General features: G+C 41.7%; 1 protein-coding gene across 1 annotated transcript in view; it reads left to right on the forward strand.

The window, feature by feature from the left end:
* The first annotated feature begins 309 nt into the window (after nucleotides 1-309).
* usp31 (ubiquitin specific peptidase 31) overlaps nucleotides 310-12,973 on the forward strand; it is a 32,982-nt gene continuing 20,318 nt past the window's right edge. Inside the window, exons 1-12 of the mRNA XM_015948597.3 lie at nucleotides 310-1,430; nucleotides 1,543-1,677; nucleotides 1,789-1,883; nucleotides 1,962-2,054; nucleotides 7,750-7,885; nucleotides 8,154-8,301; nucleotides 8,377-8,557; nucleotides 8,665-8,776; nucleotides 10,767-10,861; nucleotides 11,505-11,582; nucleotides 12,251-12,380; nucleotides 12,849-12,968. Of these exons, the coding sequence (XP_015804083.3) occupies nucleotides 906-1,430; nucleotides 1,543-1,677; nucleotides 1,789-1,883; nucleotides 1,962-2,054; nucleotides 7,750-7,885; nucleotides 8,154-8,301; nucleotides 8,377-8,557; nucleotides 8,665-8,776; nucleotides 10,767-10,861; nucleotides 11,505-11,582; nucleotides 12,251-12,380; nucleotides 12,849-12,968 (1,848 nt within the window). The 5' untranslated portion in view covers nucleotides 310-905. The remainder of the gene's footprint in view (nucleotides 1,431-1,542; nucleotides 1,678-1,788; nucleotides 1,884-1,961; nucleotides 2,055-7,749; nucleotides 7,886-8,153; nucleotides 8,302-8,376; nucleotides 8,558-8,664; nucleotides 8,777-10,766; nucleotides 10,862-11,504; nucleotides 11,583-12,250; nucleotides 12,381-12,848; nucleotides 12,969-12,973) is intronic.

Genomic DNA, 12,973 nt, shown 5'->3' on the forward strand with positions numbered 1-12,973 from the left:
ATTTAAGGTTTGGCTTTAATCAAGTGTGTTTTGTTATAAAAATAGAAGGTTTAACCATTTGTTAAAATTAACATTCTGTGAACATAAAAAATGCTACAGATTAATGTTGTTGTAATTAAAACAAAACTTTTCAGTAATTCTAATTTAAACGCAACCTTTCCAAATATTCTTTTCTTTGTAGCTGCACGAAATCATTGTCTTAAAAATAAAGTTTTATCTAATTAGGTTTATGGGTTTATTGACGTCAGGTCGTTGTTCTCATCAAGCCCGGCAGATGGCGGTCACGAGATTGTAAATGGGACACGCGCCTCCTAATTGAAGGCGAAGAAGAAGAAGAATCTTGTCCAGTATGCTCCGAATGTGCCTCTAAATGTGCTTGAAATGTGAGGAAAGTCGATCTTCACGCCTTGTCTACTGTACCTGTCATAGCCTGCATACCATGGGTGAATATCAGCTCCATCTGAACTTTACTGTCTCGACCGGAGAGGACTGTCTCTGTTTTTGTGGTTCGTGTTGTTATTTCAGCTAGCACTAACCTCGGCTAAATTAGCTCACGCTGCTGTTTTGACTTCAGCGACACTGATGCCGAGTCGTTGCTGCAGGGCAAAGCCCCGCAAAACAAGGAGACTCCACAGCAAGTAGCAGGAATAAGAAACCAACCCGAATAATGTTCATGTGAGGTCGTGATAAACTGGCGTCTTACGAGGGTCCGATGCCACCCCGCTGCACACAACTGCTGAGCTTTTAAAAGAAACAACTCAGCCCAAACATGTTAGTGCGCGTAAGGTCAGCCAACACACACACGATACGCTTTAACGTGAACCAGCTGGCGTCCTCGCTGTCTGCGTGTTTCGGGACGGAGCAGCGGACTGCCGCTGGGCATCTGTCTGAGTGAAAAGTCAGACATGTCTTGCAAAGCCGCCACCAAGGACAAGAAGTCCAGCTTCAGCAAGAAGCTGTTCAGGCGAGGCTCTGTCCGCTCCGTGGGCAGTTTTATGAGCAGAGTCCTGAGGACATTAACAACATTATCACACTTTGGATCTGAGGTACAAACAAAGGATGACAAAGACGATGGAGGCTTCTCCACTTTTAAATCTGGAAACAAAGATGCCCCCATGGAAGATGGAGACCTGGGAGGATTTCTCTCAGGAGAGAGAGTTCCTGGGGTGTCAGGTCTGAAAAACCACGGGAATACCTGCTTTATGAATGCTATTCTGCAGTGCCTCAGCAACACCGAGCTGTTTGCTGAGTACCTTGTTTTGGAGCACTACAAGGGCGAGGAGTTGGATGAGGACAGGCCAAAGACAAATGGCATGCATTTGCAGAAGAAAGGACTTCTGGGTAAAGGAGAAGTGACCGAGCAACTGTCAGGACTTGTTCGAGCTTTGTGGACGTTTGAGTACACACCCCAGCACAGCAGAGACTTCAAGGTAAGACGTCACATGATGAGTGTGGCCTCCATAAAATACGGCTAGAGAATCAGTTTCTGCTTTTCATTTCTAGACGTTTGGTCTGAAGAGAATAAAATGTTATTGGTTGCAGAATGCCGTCTCCAAAAATGCCACTCAGTTTAAAGGGAACGCTCAGCACGATGCTCAGGAGTTTCTGCTGTGGCTGCTGGACAGAGTGCATGAAGATATCAACACCGTCCACCCCAACTGCAGGCCTGCTATAAAGGTGACTCTTGGAAGTTATAGATTTCTTATTAATGTCACCATTTCTCACAAGTAAAGAAGTGTGTGTTTACAAAATACTGATGATCCAAAAAGCCTGTTTGTATCTCATCAGCCTCCCATAGAAGAAGATGACCAGAGCAGAGAGGGGCCGTCCCCCCCCCTCTCTGCTGGGTCGTTTGTACAGGAACTGTTTCAGGCGCAGTACAGGTAGGCCTGATTCAGTCAGTCTGGTCCCAATGCCTCCTAATCACAGATCAACACATTTGATTTGAACTTTCCCTACAGGTCTTCTCTTACCTGCCCACATTGTCAAAAACAGAGCAACACCTTTGATCCCTTCCTCTGTATCTCCTTACCCATTCCGCTACCACACACTCGGTGAGTTTTGCTTTTACTGCTCTTTAATGACAGGAGCTGGTTTCCAGACTTCCTCCTGCAGGTTCTTACAAGCTCCTGAGGGATTGTTTAGTTCTACATCTAAGAAAGGAAACGCTGCATTTGAGGTTTTCAGCGCTTTGACATCTTTTGTCAAAGGTCAAATTCAACGCGTGTGTGTGCATGCGTATGTGTTTTAACAAATTTGAGAGGGTGTGAAGAAAATATCAAGGTGTGTGTGGTTGTAAAAGGAAGAATGCAACCTGTTCTGTCAGGAGTGGGTGAGTTGAGAGTGCAGGAGCACGCACTTTTAATATTCACTAAACTGTGAATATTCAGGGCAGAAAAAGGAAAAATAGACTGATTAAATGTAGCTATCTAGCTAATGGCTGAACCTTTAGGTAGTGTGCTTTCTTTGTTCTGGCTAAATAAACAAATACATGTCTTAGTTTGTCTATTTAGGTTGAAGTGCAGATGTTTTAGAGTAAAAGGGTCATGAGAAAGACTATCAAGCACTAATATGCTAATACCAACAGTATTAACATTTATGAATCACACAAACATTCAATTAAGGTTTTAAACTCCAGAAGATGCTTTTCAAATACTGCTTCTAAAAATGATTTTGCAAAATCAAAGTATTCTCTGTCAATTGTAAATGACAATATAAAACTTAAAAAATGCCCTTGTTTAGATTTGTCTCCTTGCCTGTTTTGAGTTTCAGTCCAATCCAGATTAATTTATATTTAAGGTTGTCACGGTGTGAAAATTTAACCTCACGGTTATTGTGACCAAAATTACCACGGTTTTCGGTATTATCTCGGTATTTTTTTTAAACGTGTTACATTTTCACACAATTAAATAAACCGTATATCAGGAAAATATTGTCCTCAGTTTGTGTCTAAATTTTGCCTAAAATGTGTTATTTTGTAATTATGTTGTTTATTTGTTTACATTTTTTCCCTTTAGTCTTTAAAATACCAATATTTGCCCATAACTCCTTAGTTTTTGTCTGTTGTCATCATTTTAAACATATTAGATCAGATGATACTCGGTACTCAAGTAGCCTTCTAATCAGATACTTTTTTACCCTTACTTGAGTAATAAACCCTATATCAGGAAAATATTGTCCTCGGTTTGTGTCCTTCCAGTGAGCTTTGCAGATGTGGGAAAACGTCATCAGGCAGTAATCGTTGTTAAATTCATAATTATTCTCGGAGAGAGACCAACTCTTATCTGCCCCTGGGAGCCCCGTAATGCATAGCGTCATTTCAACATGGCGGTGTCCGCGACACGGTTTATATGCAGGTAGCGGCGCTGCGGCTGCTTTATATAGCGACTCGTTTTATTCTCCCTCAACCCAAATCCTCGGATCACGCATTTTAGCTAAAGCGCTAACGTTAACTTGCCTTGCGTTGACTGTAGAGTTGTGGGTGATGGTCACGCAGCTGTGTCGATCTGAAGCGTTGCTGCCTTTCACAGACACTTTTTCTGCACGTGCTGCAAACAGGATAGCCGTCTTCTATCAGCTGTCCCTCTGCATTCTTCAAATATCCAAAAAATTCCTGTACTTCCCACTTTGTCTTCTTTGAGGGATAATAAATGTCCTGAGTGCTGCTGTCTCCTCCTTTGGCCATTATTTCAGCTTTAGCTTCAAGAAAGTTTTGGTTGTAAACAACAAAGTGCGCATGTGCCGCCGGCAACTTCAGCAGATGATACGGTGGCTGGTAAGGGTCACCGCGCCTACACCGCAGCCACGGTAATCCATGAGATAATAGATTTAAAAAAAACAAGACGGTTATTATTATTGTCAACTTTTTTACCGGGGTTTACCGCTACACCGGTTACTGTGACAACCCTATTTATATTACACATAAATCAACAGCATGACAGCTTAACACAGTGCTGACAGCTGGTCAGGGTTGATCTTAGGGCTGCACGATATTAGGAAAACCTGCGATATCCGTTCCTGGAGACCCCCGCTTGGATCCGAGATGTCAGGGAGTCTGGTGACCCCTGTGCCTCGAGGTTCGTAGGATAATTGTGAGGCGACCAAATCAGTCCTGAGATGCCTCCGGGTATCAACAATAGAGGGAATTGTTTGTGTCTAGAACAGCTGTTTCTGAGTAGCTGAAGGCAGCTTTTGGCTTGTCAAAAGACTTGATGGTTCAAAGAGTTTTGCTCCGGCTGGCCGGTCCGGAGCTCTTCTCAAACTAACAGACTCACTTAGCAAGTGATTCTGTTTTTAACAATCGCCATATTTTGATTTACTGACAAATCAGAATCTTACAAGTAAATGGGTTTTGCCAACAAACCTCAGAAACCACACCTTCCATCACATACAGGAGTTCTGATTTGTGGAACAGAAAGCAATGTGTCATGAGATTAGTTTTACCTTGTCATCGTCATGTGTGTGAGTGTGTGAGCTGTCAGTAGATAGTGATTCACTTGTTAAGTCAAACTTAACTGATCACAACATAATAATATTCATTTCAACTTCAGTAATTTAAGCACAGATTAATCAAAACATTGTTGTTATTCTTCAGCCATTATTATTCATTCAACCAAATTATTATTTACGTATTTCATTGTGTCATTCAGTATTCGTTATTATAACGGTTCATTCTTATAAAAGTTCATTGTTCTTTTTCTGTGAAGCAAAGCAGATAAAGATAAGAGGAAACTTGAGAGGGACCTTGGTCAGGCAACAGTATCTTTCTTGCAGATTAAACGCTCCATTTAAGACTTACGTCTCCATATGACCGGATACTGAAGAGGTCACTTGTAGATGAAAAACGGACCATTTCTGGATGCTACAATAACAATGATTAATATTGTGATGACGATATTACCGGTACTTGTGATAAATAAAAACTTAACTCAGGAACAAAAATAATCAAGAAACAAATAAATAAATAAATAAATAAATAAAAGAAAATGAACAAGAAAAGGCAATCAGTGGATCCCGGGAAAAGCAGAATCAGCAAAAGAGAAGAACAAAGCTAACTCAGGTGTTTGCTAACCATCAAAATTAAGTGCCGTCCGCCTCAGGGGCAGACATCTGACCTATGAGAACCCACCCAATTGACCAAATGGGTGAATAGCTCTATTTGATTTGTTAAAGGAGTAAGGAGTGTGCACGTACAGCATGCGCGCCTCGTGCACAAGCCTACTATTGAAGCTGCCGTTACACTTTTGGCCTGAGGGGGCAATCGTGAGCATAAAAATTCAAAACTCCATGAAGTCCCTTTAAAAAAACATGATGTTTCCGTTTGATCGAATGCGTTGTGTAGCAAACATTTGAGCTGACTATTCATTGCGATATTTATCTGTTCTTTGCGATATGCGTATTCTGCATGCTGATATCTCTATAACGATATATTTACGATATATTGTGCAGCCCTAGTTGATCACTTTATTTTCAGAATACTACCGGTATTTAGATAAGGATACATTATATTATTGCTATAGAGCAGCAATTACAAAGATGTGTTGTTAATTGAAAATTAGAACTGCTTTCCATACTGGTTGTTGTAGACAAAAACAGGGGAAATGTAGTCCAACTAAATGAATTGTAACATCCTCTGCGCATAATCCAATCACTAGATGGTGCTCCACAGCCAAAGAACAGGTCTCTATTTGTAATTATCTGAGGAAATTTAAAAATCCTATTTTTGATCAGTCAGGCATGTTTCTTTTTCTGTTTTGATGATAAACATTTAACTCATTCGCTGCCAGCCGTTTCCTTATCGGTAAAGCCTTTCGCTGCCAGCATTTCTCACTGTTTTTACAGTTTTTCTTAAGAGTTGCAGAACGTTTCCTGCTAGGATGATGTCGATGCCAAAACAGCCGAAACAAAGCGAAGACTCACCTCTTACATCAGGAAGAATCCGCGCGTTTCGAGCGTTATCCGTTCTTTCATAATCCGTTGTTGAATTGTGATCGGCAGAAGCTTTTCCGGTTTGTGCCTCACTTTTTTTACAGCAGCGGCCCAAAACGCTCCTAACACATGGAGGTTCTGCTTCCTGATCACCTGACGTGTGACGTATGCAGATGAAGATCGGCTTTAGAGCTGAGAGGTTTGTTCTCACAGTGTGGGGGCTCGTTCCGACGCCCACACAGTAAAAACATGCAAATGATGATTTTAGTCGTCATTGGCAGTGAATGAGTTAATAATTTATGGTCCACTATATCATCTTACAGGTTGATGACACTTCCCAGGATTTATTGTTATTTTTTTTTAACTTGTGTACTCTTACTCCTCCTACTGATGAGTGTGTGTCCAATAGGGAACACTCCCTGATTAAGCGCACCTGTATATATTGAATTCAGCATGTTGTTCAGGTGTTACTCTGACGAAGACACAAGTAAGTGTCGAAACGTTAAGCCCTTTTCAGACAGACATTCTGGAACATTTGCGGACAATTCAATCCGGTTTTTAACCGGAACTGTGTTTTCAGACACACCACTTTTGTACCGGAACTTGTCCTTTCGGCTGCGTTCACACAGCAGGAAAAAGTTCCAGATGTCTGACGGCGGCGGGGGGGTGGGGTGGGGTTGGGGGGGGGGGGGGGGGGGGGATCGGACTTATGTTAAGAAGAAGAAGAAGAAAATATCATTTCTATAGCGCCTCTCAAGATAAAAATCACGAGGCGCTTAAGCATAATTCTGCGCACACGAAGACGCATAAGAGACCTGGATGATGAAGCTCAATGGTTAAAGGAATCACTGAAGCGGTGTGAAGCGCTCCGTCGCGCGTCTAGACGGTACCGTAGGAGGCGAGCTGCCGTGGTTCGCTGCATGCTACACCAGGGCTATCTAGGTGCGCACAGCGTCCCCCGGTCCCCTCCTCCTCCCCCTCCCTCTTGTCCAGATCTTTACCTCACCAGTCTGAAGCAGCCACCCTGTCCGTAACAATTCCGGACCTGTTACTAGGGGCTTCGTCCGGATAAATTCCGGAACACGTTTTCCGGATGTTTGTATTCAGACAGAAAGGTCTTACGGACAGATTCCGGAACATTTCCGTTTTTCATGGCCTGTCTGAAGGGGGCTTAAGTCTTTTGTGCTCGTGCCTATTAAATATTTTTTTCACTTTCAATGCTCTGGCCGTCTTTTTGCTTATTTTTACTACTAAATGAACCCTTGTTTACTGGATTGTTCCAATATTACTGTCTCGCCACTTCAGTCACCAACGTAATCTGACTCAGTTTGAGCCGATTTGTCCGCTCCATGATCTCAGAGTGGACCAAACAAGTTGGGAGTGCCACAACTTTTTCCTGCTAGCTCTGCAGATGGATGAGCCATGGTCCTAATTCTCCTTTAGCAGCCTCAGAATCTAAAATATTCCTACGTAGGGAACTTCAATGTCTTCCTAGGTGGAAACAGACCAGTCCCGGTGGTTGTTGGCGCCGGTTCTGATTCTGTCATGATCCGCGTACGTTCAGTTCAGTCACGCTGTTGTTTATGTCCTTGTGGGTCGCAAGCTGTTGTCTTTGTTTTTTTTGTTCTGCGGTGTTGGAGAAGCCTTAACGGTGGATTAGCTGCAGCGTTTCACACTGTAGTTAATAGTCAGACCGGTTAATTGATTGATTGATTGATCGATTGAAACATTTTATTTGAGACATGCATTATCCTTATGACACAAATCACTGCAACCCTATTTGCAAGTTTTATGAAACTCATGTTCTTGTTTGTTCTTTAGGCCTCTGTATGTGACGGTGGTCTACCAGGGGAAGTACTCTCACTGCATGAGGATCGGAGTTGCTGTTCCTCTCAAAAGTACCGTCTATCGCCTGAGAGATGCCGTGTCACGTGAAACCAAGATCCCTCTGGACCAGGTGCTATTCCTGTCTCTTAACAGGGTCTGGCACAGAGAGACTATATTACAGGCACAAAGTGTCGCATCATTGTTTGTTAAACCAGTCCTACCTGCAGTCAGCTCCTAGTAATACTTCAATCTGACGCATTTTTCTCACAACACAACAGAATCTAAGTGCTATCACAATCTGAAAGGCACTGAAATGTCCTACAAATGACTGTGAATGCATGATGATTTATTTTGGTGTGTTGCTCAATTTTAAATGAACCCGAGTTCTTTTGTTTTAGTTTGTTTTGACAGAAATGTACTACGACGGCTTCCATCGTTCATTCTGCGATGATGACGATGATCTCAACATCATTCAAGAGAGTGATTCCATCTTTGCCTTTGAGACCCCAGAGACCTTCAAACTGGAAAATATACGCACGAAAAGAGGTAACTCGGTTACAGATTTTTTATACCGATTTTGCCTTATCCACAAGACACAAAAACGTTTTTTTAATTTCACAGGGAGCCTTCTGGCAAACCTGAATCACAACAGTTTTCAGTATGGGACAGAAATCAGCAGGACTCCGTCCTTCATGCAGGGGGCAGTGACTCCCGTAACCGGATCGCCCAATAAAAACCTTGGGCCAGAAAAGATGATCCTTTTAGTGTGTAACAGAGCGTGTACAGGCCACCAGGCAAAGAGGTACAGCCGCTAATCATTTGTGATTTTTAAAGACATGTCCGTTCAATTGATAGTCCTGTGGATTATTATCAACTCGTTACCATTTTACTTGATGTTGTTTTTTTAAGGTTTGGCTTGCCTTTTGTTCTGTACATGGAGCGCACTGTGACCTGGGATGCTCTGCAAAAGGAGATCCTGGAAAAAATGCGCCATCTTTTGAGGCCGGGTGTCTACATTCAGGTAAGATGTGGAACATATAAACCTTAAAAAAATGTTTAACCATACAAATTGTCATTAAAATATACAATTGATATTTTGTTGAGTGGGACATGTGAGCGTGAATCTGCGGTCTCTGGGTCTGCAGCTGTGTACTATTGTGGAGTTCACAGAGGGGGAGGCGGGCAAATCCAAGTGTCTTTTTTCCAGCTTGAAGAATTGTCTCAGAAAAATAAGTTATATTCATGTATCTTATATATATCTTAATAGTGTCAACAGTAATATATCGTATAGTAGGAATGTGAGTCTTACAACAACTCACGATTAAATTTGATTCCGATTCTCTTGGTGTTGAATCGATTCTCGATCATTTTTAGTAGCAAAGAGTGTCAGCTAAGTGTAGAGTAGTAGACTAGTGTGTGTGTGTGTGTGTGGTCTGAAGAAGTGAGGAAAAAGACAATCCAATGTGTCAGTATATTTGAAACATCTCAAACTAATAAACATGATTCATAACATCCAGTAGCACGTATCCATATAGACCAGTAACAGTTATCAGAGCTTTCAGACCTACAGGCACTAACTATTCTTAAGAAGCATCAGTAATGCACGGTGAATCACTCCACACAGGCTAACACCACTTAAACATTATAAAACACAACAGAACTTACTTCTTGACTCATAAATTGCACACAGGATAATAATAAAGGTGAGTCTCTGTCATATTTCAGTAGATTGCAGCGCTGCTAGCACTGGCTCCAGTGATGATGCATTCAGGGACACTCGGAAGTACGGCAGTTTACATAAGGCTTTTAGACGGGATCGATTCTGAATATTTATGAATAAGAATCGCTGTTTGGCTTGAATTGTTTTTTTCATGGACCTCTATCATACACAGGGTATCCGCGGGTCCTTAAAAAGTCTTAAAAAGTCTTAAATTTGCTTTTCCAAATTTAAGGCCTTGAAAATCCTTAAAAATGACAAATAATCCTTAAATCCAGTTTCCAAAGGTCTTAAATTACCAAAGACCCAATAAACAAGATTATTTTATTTCTATAGAAATTTTTGTGAATTTCTAGTTAGTGTTCAGCATTTTTTGTGTACGATGTTGGCGTAGGCGGAACCGTACACATTCAGTTGGTTGTGAAAGGGGGCTGTTTTTAGATGAGCACATTAGCTGGTTAAGCTAGTGGGAGTTTGCGCCATGGGGAAGTGCAAGTTTAATGGTAACTGGATGGCTAATCCCACGTTCACGATGTGGTTAGCACCGGCTCCAGGCAATAGCTGGAATATTATAGCTTAAATTTAATTTTAAAAATAGCTTAAATTTGGTCAAAGTGGCCTTAAAAAGGTCTTAAGAAGTCTTAAATTTGGCTCCCTTAAACCTGCAGATACCCTGCATACAGTGTGCCTCCTTGCTGTGGATGGTGAAAATAGCGTGATACAGCCCCTTTAAAGGGACAGAGCCTTGTAGGGCTGGACGATATGGCCTAAATTTAATATCACGATATATTGAGGATTTCACTTCGATAATGATAAATGGACGATAACTACAGGTATGCGTAGAAACAAAAGTTGTCCACTAGATGGGGCTGTCACATGAACTGCGTTGGGTCAAATTTTACGGGACTCAAAGTGGTACAGCTTCTTAAAGGGACATGGACGTTGCCAACACATCTTTTTATTTTTAATTATCAAATTTATTGACATGGGAAAAATGATCTCGGTAAGAGTCAGACATTTCGATAACGATACATTTTCGATTTATTGCCCAGCCCTAGAGCCTTGAAATGGCTCATTCTGGACGGCTCTGAAAATTTCCAGAATGAAACAGCTGAAATCGCTTTATGTAAGAGGGATTTTATGCAAAAAACCTCAAAAACATGTTTTATATTGACTGTAGAACTGTTACAGCTTGAGAAAAAAGTCATAATGTGTGTTGTAATAAATAATTCACATGGTGAATTCATAGCATGGATGCATTAATAATGGGGGACCTGTTTTATTCTATGTGTAGGTTGGACCTTTCAGTCTTCGAGTGGTTGGCGTTGTTGGTATTACCTACCTCCTTCCCCAAGATGAACGACCACTGTGTCACCCAACTGTTGAAAGGTCAGCCATGACGATTAACCTTATGTGTGGTAACCTTTACAAGAGGCTGGGCTTGTGACCTAAAACCTGTTTGTACAAACATTTGTATTTTTTACCTGAGAATTTACCTGCGGACATCTTTTTCCAAGTAATTGAAATCAGAGTTTATTTTGTATGATACAATGTAAAATGCTATCTGTCTGTCTATAATACGTGCTGCAAAAGTTACCCTCTTCGTTGTTCTTCAACAAGATCCATGTTAGTTTGATCAGCTTGCAATGATGATGAGTGGAAGTAAAGTCAGCCTGTTTCTAAATGACATCAGTAAAGATGAGCGTGGGTAGAAAATAGAGTGAACTCTGATTTAAGTCCTACTCGCATGCTTCATCAGTTCCACTCATGCCCTAACAGGACTTTAACGGTTTGGTAAAATGCCAGTTTAGCCTGTTCTGCTAATCTATGAGCTTATGTTAAAATAATACACAAGTCAAGAGTATAATCCAGGTGTAAACAATCAGGGTTTTTCTGTCATGTTGTGGTATCTTAGCCTCAAAGTGTTTTCTTATTTGATGCTGAAGTAAAACCAAAAGCACACCACGTTTTCTGGAACACGTTCCTGACACTGTAGTTTAAATGCTTTACATTTGAGTGTTTTTTTCTACAGAGCGTACAAGTCCTGTGGACAAGGAGGACCTCCTCATGTGAAGATTGTGGTTGAGTGGGACAAAGAGACCAAGGACTAGTGAGTTCAACAACGACACAACAGAGTTAATGATGTATAAAAAAAAGAAAGGAGACGTTACAAGCTAGGACTTTTTGACTGAATGAAAGGGTGACGTATGAGTACCCTTCACTGATTCTGAATAAATGTGTTTTCTCTTTGCTTCAGAGACGGCAACAAAATTAGCCACAGACGCAAAAACATCCCTTTTCTGCAAATCTCTGCCTCCTGATGGTTAAGAGGGATTTGCACTGTAGTTAACAGTTTAATAACAGTGAAATGTATCAGTTCAGCACCTGAAACTTTGAGATCATTTTAAGGACTCAAAAATGCTTTTAATTAGATTAATTAGTTTAAATAAAAATTCATATGAGATTGTTCAAGTCGTGGAACGTGAAATGTTCTTGACGCGGTGAGGCACGTCGCTTGTGTTGTTCACTTCTCTGCTGTTTTGTTAACACACATACCAAGAAGGGATCAATCGGAAGGTTTTTAGGCTTTCCTGGACCCGTTTGTTTTGGCAGCCTTGAATCCGCTCAGGTTTTAATGTTTGCGCGAGCGCTGGGCTCATACGGGCTCCTGCTCTGCTTCAGCAGTTACATCAAGTAAACAAAGACAAGCTCTCACAGTAGACCCAATGATCTCTTCCTGGTTTTGTGAAAACTGAAATGCTCTTGCTGCTCCTGCAGCCTGTTTGGACACACTGAGGAGGAGTATATTCCAGATGCTGAGAGCGTTTATCTGCACAGACAACAACACCATCAGCCGCAGGCCTGCAGCCTCGCTCAGTGCTTACAGCTCTACACTAAGGAAGAGCAGGTAACGCTTGGACTGGAGTAATGCTGTTGGAAACGGTGTGTTTAAGGACTTCAGCTTTATTTTAGGAGTGCTGGAACATTCCAAAATAAGTCTTAAACCCACCCTGCCATTATTGGTTGGTATTAACTGGTGGGATCATATTTGTCTCGTCACACATTGATTAGTTTTCTTGTTTGAAATTCCCAAACCCTTTCAGTCACTGGTTTAACTGTGTTTGAATCTTAATGCTACAGTAGAAATCAGCTAGAGGTTCTCAGCTGAGATGTTTTATACGTTATGGTTTAACTGGCCTCGAACTGTTCTCGAGGAGAGGAAGGAAAATCCTGGCCTCACCCTGTGTGAAGCTAATTTGAAAAGCAGTGTGGTTGAAACATACTCTTCTTTACTGCAGCCTGAGCTGTGTGTGTGTGTGTGTGTGTGTGTGTGTGTGTGTGTGTGTGTGTGTGTGTGTGTGTGTGTTACTCTTAGCTGGCTCCTGACGATGCCTGGCGCTGTCCCCACTGTAAGCAACTGCAGCAGGGCCGGATAAAGCTGAGCCTATGGACGCTGCCCGACGTGCTCATTCTGCACCTGAAGAGGTTCAGACAGGTATT

The sequence above is a fragment of the Nothobranchius furzeri genome, chromosome 5 (assembly GCF_043380555.1).
Source record: "Nothobranchius furzeri strain GRZ-AD chromosome 5, NfurGRZ-RIMD1, whole genome shotgun sequence".
Lineage (NCBI taxonomy): Eukaryota > Metazoa > Chordata > Actinopteri > Cyprinodontiformes > Nothobranchiidae > Nothobranchius > Nothobranchius furzeri.